At 43.8% G+C, this 18,224-nt stretch overlaps 1 protein-coding gene across 2 annotated transcripts; it reads left to right on the top strand.

The window, feature by feature from the left end:
- The first annotated feature begins 421 nt into the window (after positions 1-421).
- Positions 422-18,181, top strand: LOC125300622 (BTB/POZ domain-containing protein KCTD1-like). Of its 2 annotated transcripts, none has more exons than XM_048252675.1 (5): positions 422-696; positions 11,773-11,957; positions 13,505-13,649; positions 14,755-15,060; positions 16,982-18,181. In XM_048252675.1, exons 2-5 carry the CDS (start codon positions 11,791-11,793, stop codon positions 17,141-17,143), a joined length of 780 nt encoding a protein of 259 aa, XP_048108632.1. In that variant the 5' UTR covers positions 422-696; positions 11,773-11,790; the 3' UTR covers positions 17,144-18,181. The 2 variants fall into 2 exon arrangements, with proteins under 2 accessions (XP_048108632.1, XP_048108631.1); XM_048252674.1 differs by lacking the exon at positions 422-696 and adding an exon at positions 9,511-11,137.
- The last annotated feature ends 43 nt before the right edge of the window (positions 18,182-18,224 follow it).

The raw sequence follows: 18,224 nt of genomic DNA, 5'->3' as shown, positions 1-18,224 counted from the left end.
AAAGGTGATGCTGCGCCTGTTTTTTTTTTTTTTTTTTTATCGCATTCAACAGTATGGCCACAGTGCATAAACACAAGCATAAACCGAGTGGTCAGTGAGCCCTGTCCAAGGTCCTGAACGAATTGGTTTATGACAGTCGAAAAAAATGTTGGCGAAATTCATATTCAGCTCTTTTAATATGTGCTGCTGCTTAACACAATTAACCCTCTTCTAACGTTACAGCGAAAAGCAATGCTCACGATTGCCGTCATATGTTATCACTGATCTATAAAGAACACTTTTTGTTCTTTATAGATCAGTGGTTGTTATGCTTCCGCACAAGCGCTACAGCCTGCCGCGCGGAGTAGCCTACCCACTGGGCGCGTGCCATCAAAACTAATCACACCGATTAGCATCAGTTTGCACCCGCAGCAGGACTAGACTGAGGAGTGAGAAGCAACGCGGGGGGAGAATAAAACCCTTCAACGCTTCGCTGTCGCTTGTCGTTGTCAGGAGATGCAAAAAACAGTAGGCATCTGCTCGCTTCTTTGAAATTGTTTAACCACGCCACTGAACGATGAGGTCCACAGCGGTCCTAATGCTGCCCTGAGGCGGATTCGTAACCCTATAGTAAAGTGTGACTAATCTGGCCCGAGTCAGAGGCATTTCTACGGGGACAGAAGAGAGCACAAGCCACCTCGTAGTCCTACTTTTCAGGTAGGTTACAGTTGCAGTATGGTGTTTAGGGAACGTCAGCAGAGACGTTTTCCACGCATAGCACGCTGCATACGCTTCTATTTGTCTTGTTGCGCGCGATTACAAGCATGAGATCATTTGTTTTCAGTCAGTTAGATTTTCAGAAACGCGGCAGAGAAAAGAACCTGGCAGTCGTTCACTGTGTCGGTGTGTGCTAGTAAACTACAGTGTGAGCCTACATGTTTAAATGGCAACTGAGCGAATTAACCTGTAGCTAATTGAAATATGTATTAAAGCTTATTTGAAAGTATGAAGCAATAGTGTCCAGGCCTATAAGAATGAGCTGCTGACTTAAACCAGTAGAGAGTTGACCAGTTGACCCCAAAAGGCTCGTTTGCCTGCTTTAACAAATGTTCCATTGCTTAATCTCAGGATTGCAAGCAATTTCATTCAGCAAGTTCAGAGCTTAAGCTCTCCTAGTAACTCCTCTCGAAAACATTTCTCATTCAAACTGATAGATGTGGTATTGTAGACTGACATACTGTAGTCCTATGGCTACTTCCCTGCGTAATGTTAATTGATTATGAGTAAGTACTGTACAGTAGTGCTCCCTACAAGCTGATTGGAAGGTCCTGGCGGGTCCATATGCCGCGGTCAGAGTTGAATTAAGTGCTTACATTATTCAAAGCACTGGGCATTGAAATGTGATACTGAGGCCTTGCTTGTATTTTACTGCCTTAGCTCAGATATGGTGAGAAGCAATCTGGGACACCTGCAAGAAGAGCCAAAAAGTCTCCTTGCACTACTTGGCGTGTGTGTGAGTGTGTGTGCGTGTGTGTGTGTTGTTGTAATATTTTTGTTTGCCTTAGAGCATACCCGTCAACATTTATCTTTCCAAAAACGGGAGATTTTTTTTTTCGGGGGTCAGTGTTTATACCGGATCTGTGTTTGCATATTTAATACGTGTCATACACGTGTTTCAACACTGCATTTCGGTCGTTGCTTTTACCTTACCATTACCTTACGCATGACAGTTATGTATCCACCAGCTGTCTGCCTGCAGCCTACTTCCAAAACTCCAAAGCTGCTTGCTGTCAGATTTGGTTCCGAGGGCACAAGTTCAGTGTATCAACAACACTCAATAACAGTTTATGTGATATGTTAATCAATTAAATTCCCAACAATTTCACAACAGCTAGTTCTGGAGTAGGCCATAGCCCGCTTGCTTACGACGAGACTCAGGCTGCGCATTCGGCACCCGCTTCCTTATTTGGGTTTTGGGTTGCCAGGTTTTAGCCTAGACATAACGGTTGAAATTGAAACTAAGTGATCGTGTATGTATAGGGGGCATTTCATACACACTATGGCAACCTGAATGGATCAATGATTTTAAAATGAAGTTTGATGGCGTTTTGATGCGAGTTTTCCGGGAGAAATAACCAAACGGGAGGGTGCTGGGAGATGATCTTGAAATACGGGAGAAACCCGGGAAAAACGGGAGTGTTGACAGGTATGCCTTAGAGATGAGTGTCATGTATGTGTGTGCTATAATCATCCATTTACTCTTTAGGTGTTGTTTGTGAAACATGTTGCCTCTGTCAGTGAGACATATTTTGATCTGTTGCCCTGCCTTTAGAACCAAAATACAACAATTTTATCATCAAAATTCTATAGCTGATGTTTTTAGTAAGGTCCCACCTTTGAAGGTTTTAGAATATCTTATTAGCATAGATTTAAAAAAATATATTTAAGTTTCTGTAACACACAGTGCTCTGGCCATTAAATAGCCTTAGTTGCGGAAATGGCCTTAAATTAAACAAACAAACAAACAAACAATTGTGAAACATGTTAAAGATGGAAATGCATCAGTAGGCAGAAACAGAGAGAAAATAACTCCAGCATCTGTGGAATGTCATGTTCAAGGTGTTTGTGGAATCATGCTGCTTGTGTTGTGCCTTGGAGAAGGTTTGCCAGGCCTACACTCAGGCGGACTGGCGCCCTAGGCCTTATTTACTGTCTTGGGGTCAGTACTTGACTGGATTCCACAGATGTCGGTCGTTACAACCTAATGGATATGATCCAAACACCAAAGGAGTAAACATTTCTTACTACATTGTGTGTGTGTGTGTGTGTGTGTGTGTGTGTGTAAGAGAGAGAGAGAGAGAAAGAGAGATAGAGAGACTATTCAGTGATTTTCTGGTCTGGTTTGGCCTTGTGTGAAAACACAAATACACATGCACACATATGTATGTGCACACATACACACTTACTGTGCCATTTTGCCACTGGCGACAGGGTTTGTTTTTTTCATTAATAATGCATATTGGTGCGTTCATTAAGAGAGAAATGACAGCTTGCTTTTCTCTTCACTTCAGGAATGTGCTTATACATGCACTTTCAAGAGCTCTCTGTGTGTGTGTGTGTGTGTGTGTGTGTGTGTGTGTGTGTGTGTGTGTGTGTGTGTGTGTGAGAGAGAGAGAGAGAGAGAGAGAGAGAGAGAGAGATTTTGTTTACGCATGTGTATAGGAATGCTCAATATGCAGTGTGTTTTAAATCAAACATGAAGAATATGCAGTATGTAAATTGAAAGCCCTCAAACCCATGTTAGTAATCTGTACACACACACACATGTCCACGTGCTATGTTGTTCATATTATGCACACACATAGACAGAAGATTAACAGGAACGTGCAAACACCTTCTTTGCTTTCCCTCTCATCATGGCATTGTCTTTCCCAGGGATTAGATGAGAGTGTGTATCTTCACATCAGTCAGGATTCAAAGAGACAGTGCGTAATCAGCGTTTAGGTGAGAAGAGGGAGATAGGGCAGGATTCATAAATTACCACCCAAAACAATGATGGATCACACACACACACACACACACACACAGAGAGAGAGAGAGAGAGAGAGAGAGAGAGAGACCAGTAGTACACACTATTGATTTTAATTGAGGGTAGAAGAGGCCTGGATCCCTGTCTGTGGTGCTGAAACCCTTTCAGTAAGTACCATGGACAATGGGGCCATCCATAAAAATATTCTTGTTTGCAGTAACAGCCAAAAAAATAAAAAAATGGGTCGGTAGGTAGGTCAATATTTTTTTTTTTCAAGATTCAAAGTAAAAAAAAAGTACAATTTTGGTCATGGTGATTACGTAGGTATGAATTTAAACAATTGTGCATATTGTGATGTAACTGACTGGGTCCTCAACCCGTGCCTTCAGGCGCATCACTGCAAACCTCAATCTGATGCAGGCTATGTAGACCAGCCTTTCTCAAACTTCTTTTGACCTGAGGCCCAGTCATGGCAGACTTTGGGGCCATAAGGCTCATCTACACGTACCCAACCCCACTCCCTCCAAATCAAATTGTCATTATCATTATCACAATCATTATTATGCCTAGATTGTTATACATGCACTTTCACTTAAATATTTTGTGACATGCACATCAGAGGACTGCTTTAGTAATGTAAGATATAATTAGTTTCATTACTTTTTAGATGGTTGCATGATGCTTGCATAAGAAAAGAAATACTTCTCAAAACAGCAACAATTATATGGGCTATTGTTTTGGGATGTTTCCCTCGTGCAAGCATCATACATTGGTATGGAGAAAAAAAAAAACATGTTTTTTAATGAAGTTTAATTTGAATGCCTGAATGTAAGGATTCAGGAAACACAATACCAGCTTTTTTGGCGAGCAGATAGGCGTAAATCACTGATTTGTTGATCTTTAACAGATAGAAAGAAGGCTACAATAGCGTTTGGCCACGTTATATTCAAATTTGACTATACAATACTCAGTGCTATATAGTGTATTATACAGTCTCTGCTCTGTTTCTATGGAAGTTCCAAAAATCAACGTCGTTTTATCAAGTGTCGTTAAACACTTAAATAGCATTCAACAGGTTGAAGCGAAGCTTTGATACCAACGTTATTGATTATTTTCAGTTTCTCTCGTGCAGACGCCTGCATTGAATGAACGCTCATACCACCACTTTATTGTATGGCTCCATGTTTAATGACATCGATAGCAGAAACGTTTGTTTTCTTTTTTTTGTCGGCCCGCGGTATCTTTATCAACTTCGCAGCAAATTATCAGACGAAGAACCGGGCCTAATTTCACTCCACGACTCCGCGGACCATCAGTCTTGCGGACTCATATTTTGAGAAATACTGAATAGACCACAACCAATTTCAATTCTTCAACACGGTCACCGTTAGACTAGAGGTGAGAAGGAATGGGAAAAGATCTGGGCACAGTTCTTCCAGAACTTCGTGCCAAGTAATGAGCGTTGTCGAGATGTTTGTGTGAATGAAACGAAGCGTATAGGCCATAGTGTGACATGCGTAAACCAATGGTGTACAGATGACGCCACAGGGTTTTATTTAAGAGAGCCTACGTTTGTATGTAGGCAATTTATATTCACAATACTTAGGCCTACTAAAATTTTTATTTTATTTGTATTGGTTGTTTAGAGTAAAAAAAAATCGGTCGGTCTTAACGCAAGTTTACAACCGGCAAGTCGGTCGGACTAAAAGGGGAAAAAATAAATATGTGGGTCGGTTCTAAATTGACAGGGTCGGTCGGGTTACGGCAAACGAAAATATTTTTAAGGATGGCCTGACAATGGTCTAGTGAGAAATGAAGGGTGCAAAACAACAATTTGGCAACGGCAGTCAATTGTCTCTGTCTGGTAGACTGAAGTAAATGTGTCAGATGCAGAAATTATTTTGTGGAAGCACTATGTGTGTGTGTGTGTGTGTGTGTGTGTGTGTGTGTGTGTGTGTGTGTATAAGGCCATTCACTTCATGGACAATTGTGGAGCGAGATGTGATGGAGTAAAACCATCAGTGGTGATTCAAACAAAGATATAATTTGTTTATTGTTATGTCATGTCGTGTACCAACCCCCAGGAAGCTTGAAACATACATTGAAAGAAACATACATTATTTATCCCTCTTTCTCTCTCTCTGTCTCTTTGTAATGTGTGTGTGAGAGAAAGGTATCTCCTATACTGTCAGGGCATGGCCCTATCCCTTCCCATTTGAACTCTTGTCTCTTCTTTTCTTTTCTCCCAGTCCTCTCAGGCCCACCCCCTCTGGTTCTTTTTGCAGTGGGTTGTGGCAGTAATCACTCTGTGTTGTTAATGTGCCCCCCCCCACACACACACACACACACCCCTGCACAGCACAAGAGCCCCGAAGCGAAAGAGCCCATTCTCAACGCTGCACTTTCTCGCCTTTTTCAAAGAGAAGTCTTTCTCTCAACTCCACTCCTCTATCTCGCCAGATTAGTCACGTCACCTGCCTGTTCTCCTCTCGTTTTCTCTCTCTCTTCTATCTTTCTCTCTCTCTTTTCTTGTCTATTCCCACTCTCTGTCATACACACACTCTTGCACAAACACACTCTCTCACACACACACACACACACACACACACACACAGACACACACCAGGCAGCACATGCAGCGAGGCTCACATCTCCTTTTGAAGAGCGACTGTGTTATTTGGCAAGTCGCCTTAGGGCACACTGGCATGCAGATGATGGCTGAATGAAATGGAGCTCTGACACTTATCTCCATCATACACACACATACACACACACGTGCGTGCGCACGCACACACACACACTCACACACACACACATGCATACACACACCTCAGAGAGAGCAGACCCATCATCCCACATCACAGGCCCAGCTTTTTGCCCCTGCCTAACGAGCCTTAATTGCTAATTGGGTGTCTAGGTGTGAAATGAGAATTCCAAACATGGAACAGGGCCGATTTTTCAAATCATTCTTTTTTTTCTCCACAGTTTCCTCATTTTTCTTCCATTTTAAAAGTGTCAAAGCCTCTCCTGTGACTTGCCCTTGAGCGAGGAGGAGAAGAAAAGGGGAACAACGGAGGGAGGTGAGCAGAGTGAAAAGGGGGATGCAGTCTGTTACACATTGTATTTGCTTTGGAAAAGGCGAGTATTTTGGTCCAACATATCACAGATTTGTGGTCGGTGGCCCTATACTGTCAGGGCGTGGCGCTGAAGCTCAAAAGCAAGCAGTGGCCCATGTATGGGAATAAATTCATCAGTTTCCTTTAGTGTCAGCTTGTGTGGTTGTGCGTGTTTGCGTATTGAGTGGTGCTTTCATTGTTTGCAAAGCCCAGAAAAGAAATCCCCACATACAGAAAGATTGAGAAAGATAGTTACAGACACTCCTTTGTGATTTCTCCATAGTTGTAAACAAAGAAGCCCACCATTAACACCCAAATCTTTTTTATTTTCCTAAGCGTCTCTACAGTGACCACCACAAGCACACTGTTTACACAGGTCAATCATCAGGTGCAGCCATGCCTGAAGCCAGTCTGAAGTATTATTGACGGTATAGCCCTTAGTTATAGTTTCTATTAACTGGTCTCTTGTCATTGGATGGAAAGGTGAAAATAAAAAATAAATAAATAAATAAATAAATAAAAAAAAAAAACAAATATATATATATATATATATATACACACACACACTCTCTCTCTCTGTAATGCAGATGTCAGCTAGTCCAAACCATCTAGTCATACTGCAATAAAATGCTGTCCATTCTAGATGAGTGAACCTGATGTCAAATATCAGATGTTTTGTGCAGATGTTAAGGCAGGGTCTTAGCTACAGAATGCCTGTGTTCGTCTCTCAAGACAATGCTGGAGCATTTCATTATTTTTGAAACTTTAAAAGTTGGACTTTTATTGTTTTTTGAACGTGGTTTATATACTTTGCAGTTATTTACACTTGTCAGAATTGTTGATCTGTTTAATCAAGCCCATAGAAAAGAAAAATGGACCTGTTCAGGCTAACTGTAGCACTGATATTTTAGTAGAGCCTATTGAAATAAGTGGCCTAGAAGATGGAGATGAGATGAGGTAAACCCCATGATTTGAGCTAAAGATTTTGTATAGTGGACACAGAAGATTTTAACCTCCATTGTCCCCTTTTAGTTAAACACAAATATTAAACAAGAGGACACCTGATCTACAGTTGGCAGGGGCAGAGTGGGAGACTTGTGAGCCCCTCCCAACAGGGGTGGAGGTGTTGATGAGAGAGCGACCCAACTTGACCTGATTCTTTTCAGTGGGGAAATCCAGTGCTACTTAAAACATGCCACAGCCACTCATCTGCAATTGTCAGTAGTCTGTAGCCATCTCATACCTCTATGTCAGGTCATCAGGTCTGTAGCCATCTCATATACGCATCTCATACCTGCATGTCAGTCATCTGTAGCCATCTCATACGCATCTCATACCTGCATGTCAGTAGTCTGTAGCCATCTCATACGCATCTCATACCTGCATGTCAGTAGTCTGTAGCCATCTCATACGCATCTCATAACTGCATGTCAGTCATCTGTAGCCATCTCATACGCATCTCATACCTGCATGTCAGGTCATCAAAGGTGTTGTTACCACATTATTACCAGGGCTGTGGGGAGAGGCCACAGGGACAGAGAGTGAGGAGCTATGGTCGTAATAGTCCAGGCTATTTGAGGGCACAGCAAAGAACTGTGCAGGGATATCATGCTCTTTTGAAGATCACAGATATCCGCCGACGGGGAATTCTCTGGATTCCCCCGATTACCACTCTGCTAATGACAGTTGGGGTAGGTCAAGGTCATGGAGAGAAACCTCCTCCTTCCTGATAGGATGTGGTTTAGCTGTAGTAATCACTGGCATGGTGTTAAAACATACAAAAACATAACCTACCATGGCTGTATTTTATGCGCGTATATCTGTGTGTGTGTGTGTGTGTGTGTGTGTGTGTGTGTGTGTGTGTGTGTGTGTGTGTGTGTGTGTGTGTGTGTGTGTGAGAGAGAGAGAGAATCTGTGTGTGTGTGGTAAGAAAGGCAAGTGTGAATGGCGCTCAAGAACAAAAGTGAGAAACTGAGCCTTTTAAAGCTGTCCCTTAGGCTATAGTATATTTGTGTGTGTGTGTGTGTGTGTGTGTGTGTGTGTGTGTGTGTGTGTGTGTGTGTGTGTGTGTGTGTGTGCTCGCGCTCGTGTGCAGTCTGTTAATATTACAGTGCCACAGAGGAGTGGATCTCTATCAAGGTCAGCTATCACCCATAGGGACACGTGTGTGCATGTGTGCAGTTTAGAAAGAGACAATTGTGGGTATGTCTGTGTATGTGGAAACGTGTCAAAAAGAAAATGCGTTATTGTGTTATATATTTGTGTGTGTGTGTGAGAGAGAAAGAGAGAGAGAGAATAGAAGACTGAAAGGTTGCAAGAGAATATCTTATGTGACAAATGTAATGGAACATTTATCTGAAGACATTAATATCTCGCTAGTCTCTGTCATCAGAGACATCTCTTGCATTCCCGTTATGTACCCAATCAGCTGTTGTTGCTTTCATATCACAAAGCCTGTGAGTCTGCAAGTTGTTATTGAAGTTTTATTTACCTTTTACCTTTACCTTTTCTTACTATCTATATCGTGTGTGTATGTGTGTGTGTGTGTGTGTGTGTGTGTGTGTGTGTGTGTGTGTGTGTGTGTGTATGGATTTGCAGTATTTGTGTGTACCGGTGTCTGCAGTGTATTGCAGGGGTTCTCTGTGAGAAATGTATTTGTCATCAAAGACTTACTCTTTCAGCCAATCATGTTTGCTGGGCCAATACAACACATAACAGACTGCTCTCTCCCTCTATCCCTCTGTCTTTCTGTGTGTGTGTGTGTGTGTGTGTGTGTGTGTGTTTGTGCAGTGTGTGTGTGTGTGTGTGTGTGTGAGTGTTTAATTTGGGAATGCCCCCCTTCTCCCTGCACCTTTAAGAGCGCGTGTCTGTGCTAGTGGCTGAAGGTCACTAAAACACCGAACACTCTCGGCTCCGCTGCGGTCCAATATAGCGCATGCGCACTGCCTCGGGACTGGGACACACAGACCGCAATATGGCGAGAATGCCTGGAAGCCGTGAGCGCAGTTACAGCGACGAGCGGGAAGAGGGGATGGGGGACCATGAGAGGAAAGAAGAGGAGGAAGAAGCGGGAGAAGGAGAAGAGGAAGAAGAAGAAGAAGAGGATGGAGAGATCCAGGAGATACAGATCACTGGAGATGAGGAAGGAGAGTTTGAGGAGGAGTGGGAGCACGAGGAGGAAAGAGGGGTGCCTGACAGTTGCGCATCAGACCAGACCGAGGAAGACTCGGTCGTTATGCGCAATACGGACCGGCACGGCGGGGGCGAACTGGAGGAAGAGGAGGACGTCACAGCCGCGGGGATGGACTCCGACCGCTCTCGTCTGAGTGAAAACACACGCCTGGCCACCCGGTACGCGGTCCGAATATTCCGCGAGTACCTGAGCGAGAAATCGCAGAGTCCGGACTTTGAGAGCATGGACAAGGAGTCTCTGTGTCGCGTGCTGCGCTCCTTCTACGCAGAGGCGCGCTCCAAGAGCGGGCAGCTCTACAGCAAGTCCTCGCTCATCAGCATTCGTAGTTCTCTCAACCGGTACCTGAATGAACCACCTTATTGTCGCGCACTGGACCTCACCAAGGACCCCGAGTTACGGGGTGCGAACCTGACGCTTGCCGCTGTCATCAGGAAACTCGAGGAACAGGGTGCCGGTCCGGTGGTGCAGAAACAGGCGATAACGCGCGCTGACCTGAGGAAACTCTATACCTCTCCCGTGTTCTGCGCCAGCTCACCCTTTGGGCTGCTCAATAAAGTGTGGTTCGAAACCTGCATGTACTTCTGCACGCGCGGACGTGAGAATCAGCGCGAATTGGAAGAGGACTCCTTCGGGCTCGCGATGGATGAAGATGGGCGAAAGTTTGTGTACTTCAAAGCGCTCGGTCCTTACCATAAATCGCGCTCTGCGTCTTGGACTAAAAAAAGATCTGATTCGGACGAGGACAATCTCCCCCGTATGTACGAAACTGGAACAGAGTTTTGCCCGTATGCCAGTTTTGTTAAATACCTCGCTAAACGGAACCCGCTGTGCAAGGCATTTTTCCAGCGTCCGCGGGATCACTGTGGGGAGAGAGACGCGACCTGGTACGAGAACAAAGCGATTGGCAAGAATCTGCTTGGCACCAGGATGCAGATGCTGTCGCGTGCGGCCAAACTGTCCAAGACCTACACTAACCACTGCATCGGCGCCGTCTCCATAGCAACGCTGAATAGCATCGCCGGCATTGGGTCAAAGTTAGCTCCCTCGCTGCGCATCCCACCGGAAACGGTCCAGCTACTGCTGCCGTATGTGCAGCACGTGGAGGAGGAGGATGCAATTGCACTCAAACCGCAGAGAGCGAACAAACGCCCGAGGACTCTAGTCTATCCGATAAATGCGGCAGAAACAGAGGCTTCGCCACCGAAACAGCGGCACGAGGACACTCCGGCCATAAAAACTGCGGCGGACTCCGCTCCGCAGCTGGCTGCACACGATCAGAACAGTCAGGCAGCCTCCCCTGCTGTAGCGCCTCCAGCGCAGGTAGGCAGACGAAGACGCTTGCTTTGGCTCACAGAAGAAAATGCCTTCTGTTTGAGTGTGTTTTGGGGTATATTTCGTTTTCCAGAGGTAACGCCACATTCTGTCAAATACATGAAAAGATCATTTTGGTCAACATAATGCACGGTTTGCTTTTTGAGGAATTTCTCATTTGACCTATCGAAAGCTGAAGTGCCTCTGGCTGCCTGCAATACTTTACTGCTAAGAAAACAGTAGCCGATTAAATTGAACCGTTTATGTCTAGGAAGGGTCTATATGTGCGCTTGTTTCTGTTCAAGCTGAAAGCTGAGGTTTTCCATTATTCACCCCAAAAGATAACAATGTTTGAGCTTGACCCAGTCTCTGTCTTGCTGTTAGGTTATCTTTTGCATTTGTTGACAATCAAACATATGAGAATTTGGACATATTTATTCAAATACTTATTTAGAAACATTTTTTTTTTCAATGGTGATCAAGTTGAATTACATTGCAGGCTTCAATGCAATTCATGTTGTAAGCATAACAATACATTTAATGCATACACAAACTCAAATACATTACTCTGCTTTAAGACCACTCCAATTCCTGTATGTTGTGTGTAATGGAGAATGTTTTGCCAAACTGTTGTGTGTATGCAGGACACTCACCACAGCAGCATGTCAGGTCGCCCCCTGCTTGTACAGTCACCTGCCTCCCCTATCGGTTGCCATGGGATACCCACGCCAGCTCAGCTCAGCAAAACCAATGCACCGGTCCATATCGATGTGGGAGGCCATATGTACACCAGCAGTCTCGCCACACTGACCAAGTACCCAGAGTCAAGGTACAGACACATGCGCGTGTGCACACACACACACACACACACACAGAAAGTAAAGACACAGTATACCTTGGTAACAGTTAATGAAACGCCAGAAGCATCTATAGAGATCAGCCACCTCATGAGAATATCTTTGCCACTAACATACAGGGCCTGCTTGGATGTAAGCTTGTTGCAGTGTTGCATGCACTGATTTATGCAACAACTATTTATGCAATCGAAAGTGAAGCAGCTAAGCTGAAGGCAGAACTGAACTGCCTACGGTTACAGTGGTCTCTGTTCTCTCCGGCAGCAGTGTGTTTTCACAGCTCTGTTGCTGTTCAGGAGAACAAGTGAGGAAGTAAAGAATAAAGGACTACTGAAGAGATTTATTAATGAGCTAATCTGGTGAAGTGACTACTGAAGAGATTCATTAATGAGCTAATCTGGTGAAGTAAAGAATAAAGGACTACTGAAGAGATTCATAAATGAGCTAATCTGGTGAAGAGATTCATAAATGAGCTAATCTGGTGAAGTGACTACTGAAGAGATTCATTAATGAGCTAATCTGGTGAAGTAAAGAATAAAGGACTACTGAAGAGATTCATAAATGAGCTAATCTGGTGAAGAGATTCATAAATGAGCTAATCTGGTGAAGTGACTACTGAAGAGATTCATTAATGAGCTAACATGGTGAAGTAAAGAATAAAGGACTACTGAAGAGATTCATTAATGAGCTAATCTGGTGAAGAGATTCATAAATGAGCTAATCTGGTGAAGTGACTACTGAAGAGATTAATTAATGAGCTAATCTGGTGAAGTAAAGAATAAAGGACTACTGAAGAGATTCATTAATGAGCTAATCTGGTGAAGAGATTCATAAATGAGCTAATCTGGTGAAGTGACTACTGAAGAGATTCATTAATGAGCTAATCTGGTGAAGTAAAGAATAAAGGACTACTGAAGAGATTCATAAATGAGCTAATCTGGCAAAGAGATTCATAAATGAGCTAATCTGGTGAAGTGACTACTGAAGAGATTCATTAATGAGCTAACCTGGTGAAGTAAAGAATAAAGGACTACTGAAGAGATTCATTAATGAGCTAATCTGGTGAAGTGACTACTGAAGAGATTCATAAATGAGCTAATCTGGTGAAGAGATTCATAAATTAGCTAATCTGGTGAAGTGACTACTGAAGAGATTCATAAATGAGCTAATCTGGTGAAGTGACTACTGAAGAGATTCATTAATGAGCTAATCTAGTGAAGAGATTCATAAATGAACTAATCTGGTGAAGTGACTACTGAAGAGATTCATTAATGAGCTAATCTGGTGAAGTGTGCCGTGTGTCACCAGTGGACATTCCATCGTTTGCTATCTGAAACACTCCAGGTTTCCTGCCACACCTCCTGGTCATTTTGCAAACTTTGGTGTTTAATACTTATTAAATACTTACTATAACTATTTCCTGCACAAGCAAATCAACCACCAAACTGTGTGTGTGTGTGTGTGTGTTGTATTACAAAAGTATTTTTTTTGCATGTGTTGTTACGACCCTTCCTCTGTCCAGGATTGGTCGTTTGTTTGACGGTTCCGAGCCCATTGTGTTGGACAGTCTGAAGCAACACTACTTCATTGACCGCGACGGCCTCATGTTCCGCTACATCCTCAACTTCCTGCGTACCTCTAAACTCCTCCTCCCAGATGATTTTAAGGTGCGGCTCCCCGACTCTGTCTTTCTTTCACAGTGGTGTTGTGTGAGTGTGTGTGTCCATGTGGAGACCTCTCAAGATGTCGTGCAGTTTAAACATGTTTGTTTATGCAGTGATTAGGCAAGGCAAGTTTTTACATTTCATACAGAGGCAATTCAATATGATTTACATAAACAGAAGAAAATAAGAGTAAATTATATTACTTAAACAAATAAAAAGTCTGTAAAAGTAAAAAACATAAAATCACATGCATGCACAGCTCTAAAATCTAGTAGTTGGCTGCGTTGGCTATGGACTTGATAAAGCACAGTGGACCAAAACCAGCAGACAACATGGCATTGCAAATGATCTTTGTCCTACCACACTTTGTCCTTCCAGCCAACTTTCCATGGATAGGCCTCCACACAGCAATCTGCAAACAGCCAGCTCTTTCATGACCTTCTGTGGCTTTCCCTTCTTGTGTGGGGTGTCAATGATCATCTTTTGGACAACTGTTAAGTCAGCTCATGATTAAGGCATCTTCATGATTAGAGCTGTGTTTACTGAACAAGACAAGAGAGATACACTGTATGTATACTGTACGAATAGCAATTGACTCAAATGGAAACTTCACACTGGATTTCAATTCACTTTCCGAATGAAATGCAAAATATACTTTCTTAATTAAAAATAAAATAATACTTGGACCACTGAGCAACTTTCTAGTACATTTTCTCCTTAGCCCAGGTAAGGCATTTCTCTGGTCTCTGGTTCAGAAGTGGTTTGCTACTAGTAGGAATGTGACAGTTGTGGCCCATTTCCTGAAGACTTCTGTGTGGTGGCTCTTGATGCTCTGACTCCAGCCCCAGTCCACACTTGTGAAGCTCTCTTAAGTTCTTCAATCCCAGTTTTATTGGCCATAATTAGTGAATTTATATTAACAAAAAAAAATCTTTATGAAAAACATTGAACTTTTCCACTTTTAACTGTATCTTTCTCCCTTACTCTTTCTGTCATTCATTTCTAAAGTGTGTCCTAACCGTCGTCCATTTCTTCACCCCTGTGTGCCTTTCCCCCCCTCTGTCCCTCTCCTTGAGCGTCTGTTTCTCCCTCCGTCCCCTCTGTGCAGGACTTAGCGCTGCTCTACGAGGAGGTGAAGTACTTCCAGCTGGACCCCATGCAGACGGAGCTGGATCGCTGGCGTGGGGAGCGCGAGGCCGGCCGGGCGTCCCGGGCCTGCGAGTGCGTGGCGGTGCGCGTGACGCCCGAGCTGGGCGAGCGCATTGCGCTGAGCGGCGAGCGGAGCCTGGTGGAGGACGTCTTCCCCGAGGTGGGCGACGTCATGTGCGAGGCGCTGAGCGCGGGCTGGAACCAGGACCACACCCACGTCATCCGCTTCCCCCTCAACGGCTACTGCCAGCTCAACTCAGTACAAGTAGGAGACTTTTAGGAGATGGGGGTATGTGTTTGTGTATGTTCGCTCACACACATACACAAACACATACACACACACACACACACACACACACACACACACAGACAGAGACTCTAGAGTTCTCACTCTAGAACTCACATACTAGAAGCTGCAGCTGCAGGCAATACAGGTTATTGTGAAGATGCCATATTTGACATTTTGACATACTTTCTGGCCCTGCAATTAATTGGCATCTGTAAGTTGCTTTGGATAAAAGCATCTGCCGAATAAATCAAGATAAAGATCTCACAGGGAGGCGACACTGCAATCAATGGAACTGGCTAAATTAGACCTGTTTTCTAAAACTATTTTTACGCTATATGAACGGAGCGCTTCAGTTGCAGACCGAGTAGCCCCCCTGTAAGTCTTACCCACACACACACTGATACTTTCCAGTGATTGGGCCATGTTGAGTGGCTCTTCTAACTGTTCTCTGGTCAGTGTGCCCTCTCTAGTAAAAGCTCACTTTGGTTCATTTAATAACATGGCCCTGCTCCTGACTTGGTTTTGTCCCAATGCAGTTGATATTAGGCAGTTGCTGGAAGCTGAATCTCCTGTTTATGTTAAGGTTTGTTGGGGGGGGTAAGGGGGATGTGCAACTGGTTACCATATTAGGATTCACGTGCCCACAGGGACCCGGTTCGAGTTTGGCCTGGGTCATTTCCTGGTCCCACCCCATCTTTCTCTCACTTCTCCACTGTCCTGTCAGATTAAAGGCATACCCCCACCCCCCACCCCCGCACCCCCCAAAAAGGTTTGTGTGTAAATGATTCTGTGTGCTCTTCTGAGCCTATCGTATTTATTGTGCGTAAAATGACCTCTGTATGACCACACTGCTGAATGTCTTGCCGTGTTTAGATGACACCTTCACTTCATTTTGAATAGACGCACTAAACCTACAGTAGACCTTAGGAGTGTTTTTACAGAATTCTGTTGTGTAGACAGAGTAGCTAAAGACTGACATATGCATTGAGATTTTAAGTGCTATTAACCGTTGTTTTGCTGTGGGCATGATCAAATTGGGAGTTGTTGGTTTGCGAAGTGTGGAGGAAAAACTGTTTGAACATTGCCACACACATACGCATGCAGTCAGGCTTTCCTGCTTACATATATACACATTCCCACATATATTATTCAGTGAATCCTGAATTGATTTTGTATGTTTTGTATGTTTGCTTGTTGGCGAGTGTATCCGTGAATGTCTGTGTGAATGCGCATCTGTGCATGATGTCTGTATGTCTTCAGGCACTAGGAATTCAGTTGGGTTATTAACGGCTCTTCCCTGTGGCGTCTGCAGAATATACTAATGGAGGAGAGACACGGAGGGGGAGTGAGGACAGCATGAGTGAGAGAGGTCAAATCATAATGCACGACGGAGAGAGAGAGAGAGAGAGAGAGAGAGAGATAGAGAGAAAGAGGGGGAAGAGTGAGAGAGAGAGAGGCAGGAGGGGGAGATTTGAGGGAAAGAATAAGGGGATTTGGGTTGAAGGGGGCACACCTCCTTAGGGCACACTAATGGAATGTAATCTCACTGCTCTCTGGAGAGCATCTCTGCTCTGGAAAACTATCAGCCTGTTTACATGGGTCTCAGGGAAACAGAAACACAGCACAGTTTTTAAAAATGCTCTCTCATTCTGTTTCTGTGTGTGTGTGTGTGTGTGTCTGTGTGTGTGCTTCTCTGTGAGTTTGCACATGTATGAATGTGTCTTTGTGTGTTTGTGTGCGTGTGTGTGCTTCTGTGTGTGCTTCTGTGTGTGTCTGTTTATGTATGCTTTTGTGTGTGTATGTGTGTGTGTGTGTGTGTGTATGCTTCTCTGTGTGACTCTTTATGTATGCTCTTGTGTCTGTGTGTGTGTGTGTGTGTGTGTGTGTGTGTGTGTAGGTGCTGGAGCGACTCCAGCAGAGAGGCTTTGAGATCGTGGGCTCGTGTGGCGGGGGCGTGGACTCATCCCAGTTCAGCGAATACGTCCTGAGGCGTGAGGTCGGGCGAAGCCCTCGCGGGGTCACCTCCGTCATCTGCATCAAGCAGGAGCCCCTCAACTAGAACCAGGGGTCACTGGATGTGACCTACCATCTAAACATGGATGCTCTGTTTGGAGGACCACATAATCGACTCACTGAATAACTGCACCACTGCAGACTGAAACTGTGTCAGAGAGCTCTTTTGAGGGCAAACGCCTCCAGCCAATTTTTAAAAAACGAAAGTTTGTTTTAAAACTTCACAGAGACTTTGATCCTCATGAAAGTGATTGTCTTCTCGGGTAGAAGAAAGAATGGTAGAAACTAATATGAGCATCTATTATGAAGAAGCAATGAATCAGTGACAACTCACATGTTTATATAGGATATCATGTCAAAATGACTTCAAGTAGCGTATGAACCACATTCTTGAAATGTTTGAATGAATTACATAATCTGTGTCATCTTTTCATTGGCAGCTACTTCATCTCTACTACTACTACCACTACTACTACAACAACACACACACACACACAATAAGGAGATACTTCAGGTCAGTTGTGTTTTATCTGGTGCCACTCAGAAAGATAAAAAACATGTGACGTTTGCAATAATGCAGAGTTCACAACACGATTGTCTTTGCCATGTTTGTTTCTGCCAGTGTCAGTGGTCATATCCAAGAAGAGAAAGAGAGTTCTACAACCTAACTTCCCACACACACACAGCCATGTACAACAAGTGTCTGTGAAATGACAGCTGGCAGGACAGAAACAACCACCACTGAATGGAAGTTTCTGCATATTTTCCCCAACAGGTCTATAGGCCTATTTGTTTGTTCATAGTGGACAAAGACCTTTATTCTGGCTCACCTGTAATTGTGATCTGATTTCTGGAGAAGAGTCAATGCAGGGTTCATAGATGTTTATGAAATTCTGGCAAGTATAATGTAAGGCAATGCAAACTCAAAAAAGTACAGTCTTTGGCACTTAACTCATGGCTCATTCTATGGACTTTTCATAAACGGCACATTATTTGAATCAAACCGTTCCTGCAAGACCATACTTACAAGACAAAATAAGAGTTAAAATCTACCAGACCTTAATCATGACGAATGTAATTTGATTCTGACAATAAAAGTTTCTTAAGAAAAACGAATTTTGTGTCGT

This window comes from Alosa alosa, chromosome 9 (assembly GCF_017589495.1).
Source record: "Alosa alosa isolate M-15738 ecotype Scorff River chromosome 9, AALO_Geno_1.1, whole genome shotgun sequence".
Lineage (NCBI taxonomy): Eukaryota > Metazoa > Chordata > Actinopteri > Clupeiformes > Clupeidae > Alosa > Alosa alosa.
The sequence above is the reverse complement of the archived record's forward strand: the minus strand, read 5'-3'. Positions and strand labels throughout refer to the sequence as shown.

Bases quoted from the DNA above. Each gene is read 5' to 3' on its own strand.
- LOC125300622 (XM_048252674.1), top strand. From the start codon at position 9,560: ATGCGCACTGCCTCGGGACTGGGACACACAGACCGCAATATGGCGAGA. The intron at 11,958-13,504 runs GTACAGACACAT...TCCTCTGTCCAG, and splicing joins ACCAAGTACCCAGAGTCAAG to GATTGGTCGTTTGTTTGACG. The intron at 13,650-14,754 runs GTGCGGCTCCCC...CCCTCTGTGCAG, and splicing joins TCCTCCCAGATGATTTTAAG to GACTTAGCGCTGCTCTACGA.